The 19,611-nt window shown below is 43.1% G+C and overlaps 1 protein-coding gene across 1 annotated transcript in view; it reads left to right on the top strand.

Moving 5' to 3' along the window:
• LOC134380882 (collagen alpha-1(I) chain-like) overlaps positions 1–19,611 on the top strand; it is a 44,853-nt gene that overhangs the window by 18,616 nt on the left and 6,626 nt on the right. The window contains exons 8-10 of the mRNA XM_063101017.1: positions 10,130–10,337; positions 11,616–11,724; positions 12,496–12,716. Of these exons, the coding sequence (XP_062957087.1) occupies positions 10,130–10,337; positions 11,616–11,724; positions 12,496–12,716 (538 nt within the window). The remainder of the gene's footprint in view (positions 1–10,129; positions 10,338–11,615; positions 11,725–12,495; positions 12,717–19,611) is intronic.

Raw genomic sequence — 19,611 nt, 5'->3', positions numbered from 1 at the left:
CTTTATATTGTTCCAAAAATTGCCACAAACATGCCACGTCACCCGTCTTGTAGGTTGAGGTTCTCAGCAGAGTTGTTACCATGCAACCAGTGCTCCTCGCCGTGCCACTGGAAGGTTCTATAACGATGGCCAGGCATCATGTAGGCACAGTCACTGTGACCAGTGACTGGCCAGTTGAAGACCTGGCTGTCATTTTCCCCTGCACGTGGGGCCTTGGCCGTATGGAGCACAACAGGCGTGGCAGGGCCCACTCCAGCCCCTCTTGCCCACTTTCCACACAGCCGGTCACATTTCTCCCTGGCTCTGGCCTTGCTCCCTGCCACCCCCCACCCTCCCATCCCTTGCCACTCCCTAACACGCTTCCTGCGCTTCAGCCCATGGGACAGCTGCAGCTCCCTGAACTAGGGGGGTTTGCACCTCCATGCTTTGTACCCCTTCTGAACACCTGCTCCCCTTCTTTCTGGATAATTCCTACTTGTCTTTTGAAACTCAGTGCAAGCATTATCTGTGCTAGCAAGCTTTTTCTGACTTCCCCAGTCTAAGTTAGGCCCCTGTCTTAGTGCAGGCTATGTCTTAGTCTGCTTTCTGTTGCTGTAACAGAATACCACAGACAGGGTAATTTATAAAGAAAAGAACTTGATTTAGCTCACGGTTCTGGAGGCTGGAAATCCAGGAGCGTGGCGCCAGCATCTGGAGAGATGTTGTTGCTTACATCATAACACAGCAAAGGGCATCTCTATTAGTCTGTTTCTGTTGCTTCTAAATAAAATACTTGACACTGGGTGATTTATAAAGAAAACAAAATTTATTGCTTACAGTTTCTGAGGCTGGGAAGTCCGAAGTCCATCTGGCGGTGGCAACAGTGACCCAGGGGTCTCACATTGCAAGATGGTGGGAGCAAAGAGAGCAGACAGAGACAGTTCCTCATGCACTGTCCGTTTAAAGCCCTCAGAACCATGCCCATGACCACCAGTTTTTAAAAATTTATTATTATTTATTAAATTCTAGGATGTTGTTGTGGAGCAGTTGGGGGGGAGGGGGAGAGGGAAAGGGGGAGGAGGGAGAGGGGGAGGGGGAGAGGGGTAGGGGGAGGAGGAAGGAGGGGAGGTATGGATGAGGCCTGTGGCACCCACCTCATTCTGGCAGGGGAGACCAGGGGGCTTCCAGCGGTGGTTCAGTCATTGCTGGGCTGGATGCAGATGTCAGGGGGATGTGGCTGAAGCCCTTGGCCCCCCACCACCCCAGCTCAGGAGCTCAGGGTGTTTCTAGTGGCAGCTCGGGGTCATCGCTGGGCTGGTTGCAGATGTCAGTGGGGCTTAGCTAAGGCTCTCAGCCCTGCACTGCCCCACCTTGGGAGCCCAGGGTGTTTCTGGTGGTGGCACGCATGACCACCATTTTTAATCCATTCACTACAGTGTGGTCCTACAATCTAATTACCTCTTCAAGGCCCCACCTTTCTATTACCATAATAGGATTTTCCACCCTATTGAGTCTCAGTGGGGGCCAAGTTTCTAATACATAAAACTTGGGGGACACAATTCAAGCTTCAGTGAGTTTGGGGGGGGATATTCAATCCACTACAGCATCACATGGTGAGAACACAAGAGCATGCCAGCTCAGGTTCCTCTTCCTCTTCTTATAAAGCCACCAGTCCCATAATGGAGACCCCACACTGATGACCTTCTCTTATCCTAATTACCTCCCATAGGCTCCACCTCTAATCAACATATGAATTTGGGGATTAAGTTTCCAAAACCTGAAATTTGGGGGACACATTCAAACCACAGCAGGCTGCTATAACAAAATACCATAGACTGAGGGGCTTCAACAACAGACACTTGTTTCTCACAGTTCTGTAGGCTGGAAAGTCCAAACTCAAGGTGCCGGAAGATTTGGTTCCTGGTGAGGTCCCACCTCCTGGTTTGCAAATTGCTTTCTTGCTGCACCATGACATGGCAGAGAGAGAGAGAGAGAGCGCACACATGCTCTGGTCTTTCTCTTCCTTTAAGGGCACTAATCCCATCATGGGGCCTCACCCTCATGGCCTCATCTAAACCTAATCACCTCCAAAGACCCCCGTCCTAATACCATCAAATTGTGGGTTAGGGCTTCGACCTATGAATGGAAGGAGGGGGACATAAACATTCCGGTCATAACCCCTCCTCTGTTTGTTTGAACTAGGTCCCACATGCAGTCCATACATGGCTGATATGCCCCTTAAGTCTCTTTTAATCTATACCAGAACAGATTCCCCTCCACATCCTTCTGTTGTTATTGTTGCTTTCCAATGTTCAGTTGAAGAAACCTGATTATTTATCCTGTAGAGTTTCTCAGTAACATTAATATATTTCTCTGTGGGCTGGCCGGTTAGCTCAGTTGGTTACAGCGCAGCCTTGTAATACCGAGGTCATGTGTTCAGATATATACATATTACTCTGTTCTTGTGTTTTTCTATAAATTGGTGTTTAGATCTAGATTTTTTTCTTTGTATTTTTTTTTACTGTATTCAGGTTTTGTTTATTTAGGCAAGATATTTTACAGGTGGTGTTGAAGACTTTCATCAGATGCTATCAGTCATTGATATTTACTAGATCAGCAGTTCTCAAAATTTCTTCTCTTAGGACCCTCCTACTTTTAAAATTATTGAGAGTCTCAAGGAGTTTTTGTTTATATGGTTTACCTCTATTAGTATTTACCTTGTTAGAGATTAAAACAGAAGTTTTAAAACTATTAATTCATTTAAAAATAATAATAGTAAAACCCATTACGTGTTAATAAAACTAATATGTTATGAAAATAACCAGTTTTAAAAACAAAAAAAAAATAGTATTTAATAGGAATAGGGACATTGTCTTACATTTTTGCAAATATCTATAATGTCTGGATCCTTATATCTGCTTCTGTATTCAATCTATTGTGATATGTTATTTTGGTTAAAATATATGAATAAAATCCTAGGACCTCATGACCCCCTGGGTCAAAGACTGCACTTTGAAATCTGCTTCCTTAGATTTATTGCTTCCTGAAGGGTTTCAAATGGTATTACTTTAATTCTATCACTCCTTCCCCACCTATTAGCAGCACTACTTTTATAAAGAGGACCCTCCCCTTGCCCACTATTCAGTCTTGACTGCTCCTTGGTACAGTTCATACAGGAAATGCAGGTGCATGCTTGTTTCTCTCTCTTTATTTGCCAGATTTCAGAATGAGGTGGCTCGCCAATGCCTTCCAAAGATGATCACTGAGAGGTCTTCTGGGGGGAAGATGGGATAGCACCGATGAGTTTGATGAGTTTCAGTCTATTGCTGTTATTGTCAATAGACGTTCAAATGGTCTCACCTTTAGGCAGCTAAAGCTTATTCAGGTTGGCTCCTGCATCCTTTTGACATGACCCTATTGTTTCTTAAGCTTCTTTGCTTTATAGTATGATAAGTTCCAGGTTCATTTTGGACATTTCCTGCTCCAGACTTGCAATCAACGATTTCTCCAAGGATACCAGTTTGCTTTAGTGGGAGAGAATATTCAGAGACCATAATCTGGATGTCAGGGGGCTCATTGCTACGGGGTTGGGAGTTATTTCTAGTCCTTTTCAGTCAGCAGAGCTAAGAAAATTTGTTTTAAAGAACAATATAGAAATGATTTTTAAAACAAATTTTAAAAATTATTTTTGTGCTGATAACACCAAGGTCAAGGGTTTGGGTCCCCATACCTGCCAGCAGCCAAAAAAAAAAAAAAATTTTTTTGCAAAAAAATTTCATTTCAAATTTAAGACCAGAGGGCTTTTACTTAATCTTATTGATCTTATATCTGCGTTTCCTTCCAACCATGCCAAGAATCTCAGTTCTTAATGTCACCAACATAATTGCTCACTTGATTCGTTCCACGACACACAAAAGGCTCAGAATACCATCACCAGATCATGCCACTCTCACCGCGTGATGCCCTTGTCGCCATAGGACCCTGCACTGAGCCCTCACCAGATGTGCCCCCTGTACTGTGGACTTCCCAGCCTCCAAAATTGTAAAAGTAAATTTCATTTCTTTATAAATTAAAAAACAAAAATCAAACCAAACCAAAAACACACCACCAGCCTTACTACCAACAGCACGATTGCTATATACAACCTAAGGTTTTTTTCAGTCTTTTGTCTGTAGAGTAAGTTTCACTGGAATGCATGGTCAAATTACTATGTGGTATATAGTCACTTGATATAGTTTCTGTCTTTGTGGATATGTCTTTAACTGGATACATAGGCTCTTTTGTTTTATTTCACTTCTGATTTTTAGAAATTTCTTTTTATATTTCACTTTTAAATTATTTTAAAATTAAGTTTTATTTATTTAAATTTTGATTTTTGAAGAGGTAAGACATTCACATAGTTCAAAACCCGAGATAACTTAAAAGGTATGCAGTGAGAAGTCGTCTTTCCACCTCTTCTCTATCTGTCCCATGTCCCCTGTCCCAACTACTTTTATTAGACTCTTGTGTATCCTTCCAGAGTTTTTGAATTGCCAGCAAATATGAATACATATTGAATTTGCCATTAGATAAATGGAGCTTACTGTATACATTGCTTGGTACAGTATCATTTCATAGAAGTACCTAAGGAATGTCCTCTTTCTTTTATTTTTTTGTTAAAGACCGATTTTTTAGAGCAGTTGTAGGTTCACAGCAAAATTGAGTGGAAGGTACAGAGTCGCCCTGCCCCCACACGGGCATAAACCCCCATCATCGCCACCCCCACAGAGTGGCACATCTGTTACAATTGATGAAGCCACATCGGCACATCATTGTCCCCCGAAGTCCATAGCTTACATTGGGGTTCACTCTTGGTGGTGTACATTCTATGGGTTTGAACAAATGACACGTATCACCAGAACAACCATACAGAGTAGTTTCACTGCCCTGAAAAGCCTCTGTTCTGCTTTATTCGTCCCTCTCCCCCTCCTATCCCCTGGCAACTGCTGATCCTTTTACTGCTCCATTGTTTTGCCTTTTCTAGAATGTCATATAGTTGGAATTATGTAGCCTTTTCAGGTTGGCTTCTTTCACTTAGTAAAACTCACTTCGGGTTCTTAATTGCCTTTCATGGTTTGATAGCTCATTTCTCTTTAGCACTGAATAGTATTGCATTGTCTGGATGTACCCTAAGTTTTTTATCCACTCAACTACTGAAGGATGTCTTGGTTGCTTCACAGTTTTGGCAATTATGAATAAAGCTGCTATAAATATCCATGTGCAGGTTTTCGTGTGGACATAAAATTCAACTCCTTTTGATAGATACCAAGAAGTACCATTGCTGGATAGTATGGTAAGAATATGCCTAGTTTTGTAAGAAACTGCCAAACTGTCTTCCAAGTAGCTGCACCACTTTGCATTCCCACCGGCAATGACTGCGAGTTCCTGTTGCTCCATGTCCTCACCAGCATTTGATGTTGTCAGTGGTTTTTGTCAGCGTACCTAAAGAATGTCCACGTTCCTTTTTATAGATGCACAGCATTCATTCTGTGAATGTAGCAAGCTATTTAGCCAGTCCACTGCTGAGAGACATTTTGGTTGTTTCATGTTTTTTATTATTACAAATAGTTTGCACTTATTTATTTTTCTTTTTTGGTGGCTGGCCAGTAGAAGGATCTGAACCCTTGACCCTGGTGTTACAGCACCATGCTCTAACCAATTAAGCTAACCAACCAGCCCCATTTAATTTTGTTTTATAATTTTTAAAAATATTTACACAGTTCCATAGCCAAATCTACAAAACAAGGTATGTCAAATAAGTCCAGTCCATCCCTGTTCCCTCCACCCTGTAAGTCCCCCTGCAGGTAACCATTTAAAATTTTTGTATGGGATTTTTCTTCCATGTTTTTAAAAATAGAAGGAAATACACAAATGTTTTTACAGTCCTCTTTCTCAGGTAAATGATAGTATACGATACATACTTTACCTTGATTTAAATTTTTTCAAAAATGTGAAATAATTACAAACACAGAAAAGTTATAAGTACAGTAAAAAAAAACTTTTTTTTTTCCATTTGATAGTCCGTTGCCAACATAATGCCCATCACCTCTGAATTCTTTAATATTTTCTAAAAGTAAAAAGAGGGCTGGCTGGTTAGCTCACTTGGTGAGAGCATGGTGCCGATGACACCAAGGCCCACATCTCCATGCTGGCCAGCTGCCAAAAAACCAAAACAATAAATAAATATACAAATAAAAGTTTAAAAGAGCATTCTTCTGCATAACCACAATACAAACATGAAAGTCAGGAAATTAAGTTGACACCCATCAAATCCTCAGATCCCGCTGAGTTGTATCAGTTGCCCCAATAGTGTCTTTTATAGCAAAAAGATCCTGTCTATAATCATGCGTTATCTTTAGCTGTCAAGTCTCTTTACTCCCCTCCACCCTGAAGCAATTCCTCAGTTGTCCCTTTTCACGTCTTGGACAGTTTTGAAACTTACAGGCCAGTCGTTCTGTAGAATGGCCCCCAGGTTGGGTTTGTCTGATGATTCCTCAGGATTCGATGCCCCAGGTCATGCATAAGCATCGTGGAAGTGACATGCGTTCTTCTCACCGTGTCTCACCAGGAGGTGCACAATTTCATCTGTCCCTTGACTGATGACGTCCACGTTGATCCCTTGAATAAGATGGTGTCTGCCGGGCTTCTCCAGTGTGACATTACTCTTGTTGTCTTTGTTAATAACCCGTATTTTGTGGGGAAATGCTTTGAGACTATGTAAATGTCTTGCTCTTTATCAAACTTTCAATATGTTTATTTACATCAGTATAGATTGATGGATTCTGATTTTATTCAATGGATTATCATTTTTTACTATCATTATTTATTTTGATGCTAACTTTCCTTTTTTTCATTTTAAAAGATGACCGGTAAGGGGATCTTAACCCTTGACTTGGTGTTGTCAGCACCATGCTCTCCCTGAGCCACGGGCCAGCCCTGATGTTAACTTATCTTAAATTTGGCTGAGAGCCCATCCAAGTGGCTTCCTGTGTCCTTTTGATATGTCTCTATATATCTCTGAGCACTTCCCTATTTTCTGTCACAAGATGTCCTAGGCTTATTTGTACACTTCTTGCCCTGGGTTTGGAATCAACCATTGCTCCAAAGAGCCCTGGTTCCTCTTAGTGGAAAAGGAACCAAACTGAGTGCTAGGAGTGCTCATTGCTGTTGTATTGGTGCAAAGTAACTTTTGCTATCATTGTGGTCACTGCTCCCAGGCCCTCTTAGTAGATAAAACTAGGGAGTATGTTTACAATTATATTTATTTCTGCATCTACATCTGTAAGTATATATTTATCTAGATCTGTATTCATTTGTATATGTGCTGCTGAAGCGAGCACAAGATCTGTATTCATTTGCACATGACAAAAAAAACACACGAGGTTTCCAGCTCCACAGAGATGATTCTAGTTTTCCACCTTCCATATTTGTACCGTCCTCTCCAATAATGAGAAACCTGGCACCTATTAGTCTTAAAATATCTACTTACTTGATCAATCCCTGTATGTGACCAGTCTCATATTGCTCCCACTCCTCCCTCACTTCCCACCCAGGCTCCCCTCCCCTGCAATGGGACAGAAGCTTTCTTCACCTCTGTTGGGCTCCAGCCCCCCATTTTAGTCCACCCTTCCATGTGGGTACCCTCTCACTCTCTCTGGCCTCTGACTCACTCCGTGAGGGGTGAGCCTCCTAGGCGGATGCCCTTCTCATCCCATTTGGACTCTGACACCTTGTGGTGCGATGCCTTCCTTACCTGCTCCAGCTCCAACACCCCAGGTCATGTCCCTCCTGCCCCGATGCCTCCTCACCTGGCTCAGGCTCCACCTGTGCCACAGCAGGGACACTTGTTTTGTTCAGCCCCTTTCAAGGCTTTCAGAGTGAACTGTTCAGAAAAGGAAAGGAAGAGAAAGAAGAGGAAGAAAAAGACTCTACCTATTGATTGATCGATGGGTTTTACTTAAGCAACCTCTGGGAGGTCACTGCTTAGAAGTAGAGAGATCCATCATTCTCCCCTTTTTTAAAAAAATGGTTGCATATAAGTAACCCGATTAAAAAATAGGCAAAGGAGCTGAATAGACATTTCCCAAAGGAAGACATACAAATGTCCAACGGATACATGAAAAAATGTTCAACATCACTGAGCGCCAGAGAAATGCAAATCAAAACCACATTGAGATATCATCTTACCCCAGTTAAGCTCTATTATCAAAAAGACTGAGAATAACAATTGCTGGCGAGGATGTGGAGTAAGGGGAACCCTCCTACACCATGGGACTGTAAATTAGCACAGCCATTATGGAAAACAGTATGGAATTTTCTTAAACAACTACAGATAGTTCTGCCATATGATCCAGCAATCCTCCTGCTGGGTATATACCCAAAGGAATGGAAATCATCATATTGAAGGGATACCTGCACTCCCATGTTCACTGCAGCTCTATTTATAATAGCCAAGAGTTGGAACCAGCCTAAATGTCCATTGACAGACGACTGGATAAGGAAAATGTGGTTTATCTACACAATGGAATATTACCCAGCTATAAAAAAAGAATGACATTCTGCCATTTGCAGCAACATGGATGAACTTGGAGAAAATTATGTTTAGTGAAATAAGCCAGGCACAGAGAGGAATACCCACCCTATCCACAGCCGCCGCACCAAGAGTTGATGCTTGAGCCAGACATTCAGCCACAGACTGTGCTTCCAGGAGGCCAACAGCCCTGAGGGCATTTGAGGTCATGCCGCCCAACAGGGGCTCTCCATATTAGAAGGCGCCAAAGGATCCAGTTGGAGCTTCTGCTTTAGGAATTATGAGTCCCTTTAGCACATGTAGAGGGAGGGCACAGTGCTCTGGCTGCATCCCAAATGGCCTGAGATCTGTTCTATAAGAAGCTAGGGAACCAGAAGAGACAAGTTTCCGTCCTTGGGTGTCCCTGCTATAGCTCCGGAAGGCAACCTTGACTCAGTGGATGTGATTCTCGTAGGATGTGAAATAAGCCTTTTTTCTCAATTATGCTACTTATTTACATAACACTTTTTTTTTTCTTTTTTTTTGCATATAGGGTGAAAAGGTACATTTCCTTCTACACTTGTTATCACAATTTTATTGTAGGTGCTCTTGCAATGTGAATGTGTGTGTGTGTGATTGTCTCATATTTGCATTTGGGCCAGACTGGAATGAATTATTTTAAGAATGAGACTCTAATCACAATGACACAAGGCAGCTAGAGGGGGACAAGCTCCCCACCTGAGAAGGACAGAAACATTATTTGGCTGCCTTCCTTCTAGGAGGGGAAGGAATTGGCTAAGAATTTTGCACACACAAGTCCTCCAGCTCACACGAGTGGGTGGCAGAGCAGTCAGAGGGAGAGCAGAGAGGCTGGTGTTGATGTTCCAGAAAGGAGAGAGAGGGATGTGGTCGATGACTGCCCTGCCAGCGGGTGCAAATTATTCATGGGGAGGTATATGAGTCCAGTGGAAAGAACCGTGTGCTAGAGATGAAATTGGCATGTGACCTTGGTGAGTTCTGCTCGGCCTTGAGCAAGTCGCCTTCGCTCTCTGTGCACCTGTGACTACACAGGTAAGACAGGGCAGTAATCCTGCCCTCTGTAGCTCACAGCACAGAGTGGGTTATTATGCGTAAAACTTCAGTGCTTGAAACCCTTTCTGCAGCAAGTTGGAGTAGAAACAGACAGACAGACATATCAAAAAAACCGAAGGCATCAGGGATCCCAGTTAGGAAACTGAGGCCCAGCCTAGGAAAGCCCTGTGCCCAAAGAGCGTCTTGATCCTGACTCTAGAGAGAAGCAAGCTGCTCAACTGGGGGTTCCATAGAGCAGAGTGGCCCTTGGGTGCTGGGCACCCTGGGAAGAGCAAGGAGACTATCCAGGGTGGAGGCTCTGGCAGGGACACAGGTCATTTCCCTTGCAAAAATGAAATTCAAATCTGAGGTGGTATCAGTGTCAGGAGATGCAGCTGGGCACAGATGTGTCCTGGGAGTGCTGGGGGGCAGGGGATGGTGTCACACAAGAGTGCTGAACCAGGATTCTACTTGACCTTTCCTTTTTGCTAGTCCGAACACTCAGGCCATGGGGGCTGGTTGTCCCTCCAGGTCAGTCTTGCCGTTGCTGGCACTGGGGCTGGGGTGAACGTGGGCCTTGAGCCAACCCCAGGCCCTGAGGCCTCCAGGTCCCTCCTGGTGCCCAGCTGGGGAGGCCGAGATGGCCGCTCGGCCACAGCCAGCACATGCATTAGTAATGGCCACCGATCCTGCTGGCCCTGCGCCCTGTTTCCAGAGTGGGGCAGTAACCTGAGCCTGGGTGCCCCCTACCCCCCAGACTCCACCTTACATTGGCAGGGCCATTGGACACCTCCCCTCTTCCTCCTTCTCAGTCTCTGCATCAAAATGGAGAGAAATGCAAACAAGTTATGTCTCCTGTAATATCCTGAGCAACAGCTGTTCACGCTGTCACTTCTTACAGAGGTTTCCGCAATCGGAAGTGTTAGGAGATGACCACGGAGGCCTTCCCAGGCTGGGTCTTGGTTTCCTCACGGGGAGTGATCAGGTCCGTTCTGAGGCCCTGGGGCCTGGTCCCTGCTCTAAGGGGGGTCACAGCGGTGGGCGATGGGGGGACACAGTCAGACCACTGCAGGCTAGATCATGTGTGCAAGAGCAGCAGTGGCCCAGTTGCAAGGGCGTCCTGGAACAAGCAGGCCTGGGGGAGGGGGACACATGGGGAGAACAGGGTGGGGAACGCAGCTCAGGGGCGGGCTCACCCCCCCATCCTCCTCAGGCCCTGGGGCAGGGAGGGAGGGGGCCGTGGGACACTCACGTCCCTTCCTATTCAGGGGTTTGGGCCCTGCCTCTCCCCCTGCACCCGCCTGGTGGTCCTTTCACTCCCATAGCAGCCCTGGGATGTTCCTGAGGGACCCAGGCTCTGCCCTGGGCCTGTGCCCTGGGGTGGAAGGTCCTGGCTGCCTCAGAATGTTTTTCCTAGCAGCCCTGAAGTTCTCCCCAAGAGAGACAAGGCGTTGTTACATGAACACCTGTCACACTGGAGGGAAAAACGCGTCCAGGAATTAGGCCATTGGAGAGGGATGGACGGCCTGTGTGGGAGGGGAAACCTCGGGGGCCGGGGCACATCCCAGGTGGAGCGAGTGGGAGTCTGGGGCAGCCCGAGGGCACTGTGAAAGGGGGGCTTCTAGAGGGGAAGACCAGCTTCTCCTGGGGAGGGGACCAGTCCAGGCTGTGGGTGACCCCCTGTGTGACCTCAGAGAAGCCATGGCCCTCAGGAAGGAGGACGCTCAGCCCACTTCCTGCTCACCCGCCTGTGGTCCTGAGTGAGCCCCAAGATTGCTCTGAACCAAGCTGCCTGCCTCTGTGGAGGCTGGTGTCTGTACCCAGGCCCATGGTGGGCGTTGGCCATGGGCAGAGATGGGGCCTCAGGGGCAGGATGACCGTAGTGGTCTTCTCTGGCTGAGGTTTTCACAAGGGCCTAGAGTTCTGATTGACTGCCCAACACCAGGTCCCCAGGGATCAGGACCAGAGGCCTCTTGCACTGGCCCGCCCGCCTTGCCCCGGTGCCCACCTTGCCCAGTCCCTGGGGCTGCCCAGCATCACTGCCCTGAGCCCTGGGGCCCCAGTGGCAGCACTGGGTTTTGGAGTGACAAGCAGATGGACAGTGGGGCCCGAGACCCTGGACCAGGGTGAGGACACAACTGCCCTCGAGCTTCCTCCTCACCTCCTCAGGCCCAGCCAAGCAGAGCCTTCTGGAAGCGGGCAGGAGTCGGAGAGGTGCCCCATCTCAGCCCAGCTCAGAGGCCCGCATCTCAGCCCAGCTCAGAGGCCCGCAGCAAGCGAGGGTTGCCTCTCTCCCTGGGGGCTCAGCCCCCTGTCGGCAGCCAGCAAGAGCAGCCCGAGTCTCCAGTCCCAGCCTCCCTGCCAAGGCAGCCACAGCTGAGAGGGAGCAGCTGAATAATTCAGCAGGGCTGGGCATCTCGGCTCTGAGGGAGGTTGGCTGCTGGCCCCTCACCCTCAGCCCTCGCAGCCCTCCCCCTAGGCAGCAAGTAAACCTCCTGTCTCCAGGGCAGCTCCTCCCCTCCCCAGGTCTGAACCTGCTCCCCCACCTCTGTACTCCCCACAGCTGTGATGCCATCAGAGCCATCTGCCCCTTCCCGCATCACCAGGCCTGTCCAATTCCACCTGTAACCCTCTGAGCCATCTGCACCGCTCCATCTGCCTGGCCTCTACCTGAGTCCAAGAAGACAACACCCTCTCTCAGATGTGTGACAGCTCCCCAGCTCCCTGCCTGCAGAATAACCCCCATTCACTCTGCACAGGATCGTGTAGGAGCCAGTCTGGCCATCTGGTTTCCTGCTTCAGGCCCATTCATGGTTCCCTGTCTCAGAATCAAGTCCCTAGTTGGACCCTGGCTCTGCAGCCCCCACCAGCCTCCCTGTGCCTGTCTGCCTCTCCAGCCCCAACCTGCAGGAGCTGGAAACACTGCCTACTGTGCTTGCCCCTCCCATGGCCTCTTCCTCAGGCTGGGATCTCCACCTGCCCTTCTGCCCCGGCCCCCTGCCTCCCTCCTCCGCGGAGGCTTCCCGCAACACTAGGGCTGCCCCAGGCTCGCCTCAGCCCCAGCCCTTTCCACAGGCGCTTAGACACATCCAGTCCCGGCTCTGTCTTGCCCACCAGCGTATGTGCTTTTTGTTTTATTTTATTTTATTTTATTTTCCAACTTGTTCTTTCATTATGGGTTTATCAGATGTTCTAGCCTTTTTTTTTTTTTACATTTTTATTGTATTTTTGTTAAAATATGCATAAAATAGTTGTGTAAAGCATAAAATTTATCATTTTAGCCACTTGCAATGTACAATTCATTGATATTAAGCGCATTTATAATGCTGGGCAACCATCACCACTATCCATTTCCAGAAGTTTTTATCATCCCAAACAGAAACTCTTTACCCATTAAACTCTCCATTCCTTCCTCCTCCACTCCCTGGTAACCTCTATTCCACTTCCTGTCACTATAAATTTGCCTGTTGCAAGAATCTCACATAGGGAGAATCAAACAATATTCGCTCTTTCACATCTGGCTTCTTTCACTTAGCATCATGATTTCAAGATTCATCCATGTTGTAGCATTTGCCAGAATTCCATTCCCTTTTTAGGGCCAAACAATAACCATGTATGTATGTATTGTGTAAGTATATATCGTGCATATATGTCACGTTGTATTGTATATATCCCATTCTCTTTATCCATTCATCCGTTGATGGACATTTGGGCTGCCTCCACCTTTTGGCTGTTGTGAGTAAGGCTGCTATGAACATTGGTATACAAGCATCTATTTGTGTCTCTGTTTTCAATTCTCTTGGGTATATATCTAGGAGTGGAATTACTGGGTTGTATGATAATTCTATGTTTAACACTTTGAGAAACTGCCAGACGTTTCCACAGCGGCTGCACCATTTTACGTTCCCACCAGCAAAGCACAAGAGTTCCAATTTCTCCACTTATTTTTCTTTTTCTTTTTTGATAGTAGCATCCCAGCAGATGTGAAGAGGTATCTCGTTGTGGTTTTGACTCACATTTCTCTAATGACTAATGATGTTGAGTATGTTTTCTTTCATGTGCTTACTGGCCATTTTATATCTTTGGAGAAGGGGTTGGGTTTCACTCACTGTGCTTAGCACAGTGCCAGGCCCATAGTGGGACGCATAGATGAATGATGGCCCAGGGGCAAGGGGCCACAAGATGGGAAGAGGAGACACTGGTGACTTCCCTGTCCTGTGCTTTCTATTAGTCCCACCAGCTCTATGTTTGTTTTCTTTCCTTTTTTTTTTTTTTTTTTTGTCTTCTTTTGGATTGATTTTTTTCTTATTCCACTTTTTCCCTTTACTAATTTGGAAGTTATTCTCTCTATAGGCATAGTGGTTCCCCTAGAAATCACAACATATATACATAACATCAAATCCAGAGTTCATCAGTACCTTCCCCCTCTTGTTGAACAATTCAAGGTTCTTAGAATGCTGTCCCTTCAGCAGGGGAAAAAAAAAAAACAAAACATAAAGTCAAAATTCAAATAACTAGGAAAAACACTTAAAGCTCATTATAGTAAAGGATTATCTTCCTTTACATATTAAGAGCTCCTACAAATAAAAAAGAAAATAGATAAAGAAATAGTTTCCAGAAAAGAAAATACAAATATCTCTTAATGTTCAACCTTATTCACAGCAAGAGAAAAATAAATTTAAAAGTACACGAGATAATTTTCACTTATTAGACTGGCAAAGATCAAACAATTTGATACCTGTTCATAAAGATATAAGGACACACACTTACGTGGCTGGTGGTGGCATAAATTTGTATAACCTCTATGGAGAATTATCTGGCAATATATATCAAAGTTTAAAATGCACATGTGGGTGCTGGCCAGTTAGCTTGGTTGGTTAGAGCATGGTGTTGTAACACCAAAGTCAAGGGTTTGGATCCCTGTAAGGCCAGCTAGCAAAAAAAAAAAAAGAAAGAAAGAAAGAAAATGAAAAAGATAAAATGCATATATTCTATGACTTAGTAACTCCTCTTCTAGGAATTTATCCTACACATATATTGAAAGATGTGAAATGACATGTATACATGGATACATTCCTTTCATATTATTTTTAATAGCAAAAGATTGTTCATCAACAAAGTATTGGTTAAATAATCTATATAGTAGATTAATACAATAAAGAGTTGGTTGAATATATCTTAAAACAATGGAATATTACACAGCTATTAAAAAGAATGAAGCAGCTCAAAACATGCTAATATAAAATTATTACAATTTAAAACAAAGCAGGATGCAATGCAGTATGTATGATTTGCTTTCATTTGCACATGATGAATCTGTTACTATATATACACAGGACCCATCTCTGGGAAGTTACCTACTGTGGTTTGAATGTGTTCTCTAAAGTTCATGTGTTGGAAACTTAATCCCCAAATGCGACACAGTGTTGAGAGGTGGGACCTTTAAGAGGTGATTAGGTCATGAGGGCTCTGCCCTCATGAATGGATTAATGCCATTACTGTGGGAGTGAGCTAATGTGGCAGGAGTGGGTTATGAGTTTGGCCTACTTCCTCTCCCATGTGCTCCTTGCCCTTTTCCCCTTCCACTATGGGATGACTCACCAGAGGCTAGCACCGTGCTCTTGGACTTCCCAGCCTCCAGAATTGTGAGCCTAATAAATTTATTTTCTTTATAAATTGCCCCCCACCCCAGTCTGCGGTATTCTTTTATAGCAATACAAAATGGACTAAGGCAATACCTATGAAGCTGTAAATACTGGTTGCCTGTAGGAAAGGAACCTGAGTATGAAGGAGCAGAGAGATTTACTTTTCGCTGTATAATTTTTCCAACCTTTTGAAATTTTGTACTGTGTTTATGTATTACCTATTCAAAAATATTTTTAAAAAATAATATTCCTTGTTTCTGAATGAAAAAACTAAACATTGTGAAGATATGTACTGCCCTTAAACAAACTGACAGAATCTGCAATCCTTATGAAAATCTTAAAAGTTATTTGGGTCTTGACAAAATGCTTCTACAATTTATTTGGAAATATAAAGACAGTAATTTCAGATATTGTGACAAAAAAATGGTGGTCTAGCCCTACACTATCAGAGTGTGTTATAAAGCAATGGTATTTTTTAAAAATATGGTGTCCAGCAAAAAATAGAAGCATCAATAAACAAAATGAAGAGTTTGGAATAGATCTAATGAACAGAAATAATTGATATGAGATAAAGCAAGTTTTTTAAAGCAAGTAAGTAGGGAAGGAGAATCTCTATCCATCTCTCTCATTCAATTCCACGGGCTTTCAGTGTTATCTGTGTGCTAATGACTCCCAGATGGGATATATCCACAAGGCCTTGCCCGTGAACACCCGACTCATTTACATAATTTCCTACTTGACATTTTCACTTGCTGAGTGATCCTCTTAAACTTACCATGTCCTTCCCTCCCCAAACTCTGCCTCCGCCTCCTTCCCCATCTCAGTAGGAGCAATTCTCACCACCCAGTTAGTCAAGTAGTAGTTCAGGCCTCCTTCCAAATTCTTCCCTTTCTCTCCCCACCACATCTAGTCCAACAGCAAGTCGGCCCCTCCACCGCCCCAGCCTGGATTTTGGTCCTGGCCTCTGGCTTCCACTCATGCCCCTAATCTATTTTCCATACAGCAGCTGGAGCTATGTATCTAAAACATTTCCCACCTCCACTTTCACCATTGTCCTATATCCCCTGCACACTCTCATCTATGGGATTGTTAAGATGTGTTGCCTCTGGATATAAAAACCTCCAGGGATGCAAATAAAGGCACAATTTGAAAATCTGCTTTGGGGACAGCCTCCTGTAAGCTTAATTGGGCCCATAAACCTGTCTTTCTGCTCTGGCTCTTTCCTTGTTATATACGTGTGTCTGTGAAGGGTGAAGCAGGTGTTAAAAACCATACTTTGGGGATGGCCAGTTAGCTTAGTTGGTTGATAACACCAAGGTCAAGAGTTTGGATCACCCATACTGGCCAATTGGCAAAAAATTTTTTTAAAACCAACCAACCATATTTTGGCCCTTGTTGGGGTTTCAGAATTCAGGTATATTGTAAAATGGGGTGGTGGGAGTGATGACATTTTGCCTCTTTCATACCCTAACAAGTGTTATTGCTCTTGACAAAAAGTCCCATAAGGGCAAAGACAAAGTTAGCATCAGTAACAAATGCTGAATCCTAAAAATGGCTTTCCACTCCATACCACCGCCACCCCCTCCGGCCACCTCAACAATATTTAAATACAAGGAGTCATTTTTAGGCTAGTCTTAGTGTCCCTTCTTAACATAAACCATTGTCTGAGAAGAACATTTCCTTAAAAGAATTGAAGCAGTATAAGTTAGTGACCTTGGTTCTTCCAAATGTAATTGCAGTGTTTTGGTGGGACTACCACAGTTTTTCAAGACAGACTGGCCAAAACTCACTTTTAACAATTGTATAACATTGGGTGTGTTGGTTTGTTGTTTTTTCCAAATTAAAATGTGCTTTATTTAATAAGGTGTTTAAGTACATCCATTATGGAAAACAGTATAGAGCTTTCTCAAAGAACAACAGATAGAACTATCATACAATCCAGCAATCCCACTACTGGGTATAAACCCAAAGGAGTGGAAACACCCTGTCAAAGAGATACCTGCACTCCTATGTTTACTGCAGCTCTATTCACAATAGCCAAGATATGGAAGCAACCTAAATGTTCATCAACAGACGACTGGATGAATAAAATGTGGTATAGACATACAATGGATTAGTACTCAGCCAATAAAAGAGAATGGAATTTTGCCATTCCCGGCAACATGGATGAGCTTGGAGAAAGTTATACTGAGTGAAATCGGCCAGAAAGAAAAGAAAAGAAAAGAGCAGAGAGAGAGAGAGAGAGAGAGAGAGAGAGAGAGAAAGAGAGAAAGAGAGAAAGAGAGAAAGAGAGAAAGAGAGAAAGAGAGAAAGAAAGAAAGAAAGAAAGAAAGAAAGAAAGAAAGAAAGAAAGAAAGAAAGAAAGAAAGAAAGAAAGAAAGAAAGAAAGAAAGTAAGAAAGAAAGAAAGAAAGAAAGAAAGAAAGAAAGAAAGAAAGAAAGAAAGAAAGAAAGGAAAAGGGGCTGGTCAGTTATCTCAGCTGGTTAGAGCACAGTGTTGTAACACCAAGGTCAAGGGTGCAGATCACAACAAAAAAAAAAAAAGAGAAAGAAAAATGATAATAATAATAAGTTGAACTTTCAGAAGGAGAGAGCAGAACTCTTGTTATTAGAAGTGGGAAAGAGGGAGAGGAGGACGGGGGAGGGGGAGGGGAGGGGGAAATGGGAGATCATGAGAGTTTGGGCAATGGGCACACAGCCAGATAGGGAAAATAAGTTCTATGGGTATACAGTCAAGGTAGGCATATATAATTAACAGTAATGTACTGCATGTTATCAAATGGCTAGAAGAGAGGATATCTGATGTCCTCATCTCAAGAAAATGATTAAGTTTTGTAATGATGAATATGCTAATTACTCTAATTTGATCATCACACATTGTATATATGTATTGATATTTAACTCCATACCTTGCAAATATGTATAATCAATATGTTTCAATAAGAAAAAGTGTTTAAAACTCTATCTTCTCATGTAGTAAACTATTATTTGAAAATAATGTTGCAATTACAATTAATATTCTTTTTATTTCATCTAATAAAATGTTTAATATTTTCTCCTACTATTAGCAAAAATAAAATTATATGCCAGCTGACAGACTTAATTAGTTCTTACATTTTTCTCTTTTATTAAAATTATTGGAAAAGTTTAATCATGATGCCTAACAAAATTAATGGCATTATTTCTGATTTTCTAATACATAATTCTTGTCAATCATTCCCCCAAACCAAATACCAGAGCTTGAAACACACATAAGCACACATTTATTGAAGGAATACTATGCCTTCTTATCATATTCTTCAAATAATAAATAATTTATCATTTTAGTAACACATTAAATTGCATTAATACAAATTAAATAATGGCTGTAAGGACAAATTATCCCAAACATGGAAATAATGTGAAAAGATGGCTCTGCGTCTTTTCAGTGGCACACGGGAACGTTGTGTAACAGGATCAGCAAGGACTATTCATTTCTCTAGGAGAAAGTATCCGTTTGACTGCCTGACTATTGAACAGGGACCAGACTCTGCAGGTATTTGTGAACTTGCAGATTTTTGCTCAGGAGAGATGCAAATTATTCCTGTTGGGAAGGGAAGATGACCTCAAAAATTACAGTTTTAATGCCCTGCAGGATAGTAACCAGTGTCGTTTCTAACTTAACAAACTATTTTCAGCATTCCTCTGACCAACTGACTATAAATCTCCATTCCTCAAATTCTCATTTGAACCAGTAACCATTCTTATTCCCTCATTATTTCATTTTTGATATTCTGTGTTTGCATAAAAGTCATTTTAAAATTAAGGGCCGGCCCATGGCTCACCTGGGAGAGTGTGGTGCTGACAACACCAAGTCAAGGGTTAAGATCCCCTTACCGGTCATCTTTAAAAAATAATAATAATAACAAAATTAAATTAAATTAAATTAAAATTATACTCTGCTATAAGAAACAGCATACAAGTTTTTTATACTGCTTTACAAATTTTTAATAGATAATTATATTAGTTTTATATATATCATTTTAATTTTATCTGCCTTTAATAATCTATTTTACAAGATGCATTTTATAATTTATTTCACATCGTTTTTTTTTATTCTCCAGAATGCATATTAAAGCATTTACTTGAATTAAAAAGTGAAGTCAGTCTTTTTCATACAGAAAAGTCCGACTTGGTTGATTGATTTGATGAGAACTAAATCTGGTTATATAGCAAATATTTTCCATAAATTGAATAACCAAATCTGCAGCTACAAGGTTTTGACAAAAAAATTATGTATGTGTATGTGTGTGTATTACACATATTACATATACAAAAAATGTGTGATAAAGACATTTTATAAAAAATGTGTGATAAAGACATTTTATAA

This window comes from Cynocephalus volans, chromosome 6 (assembly GCF_027409185.1).
Source record: "Cynocephalus volans isolate mCynVol1 chromosome 6, mCynVol1.pri, whole genome shotgun sequence".
Lineage (NCBI taxonomy): Eukaryota > Metazoa > Chordata > Mammalia > Dermoptera > Cynocephalidae > Cynocephalus > Cynocephalus volans.
This window is presented reverse-complemented; position numbering and strand designations above follow the sequence as displayed.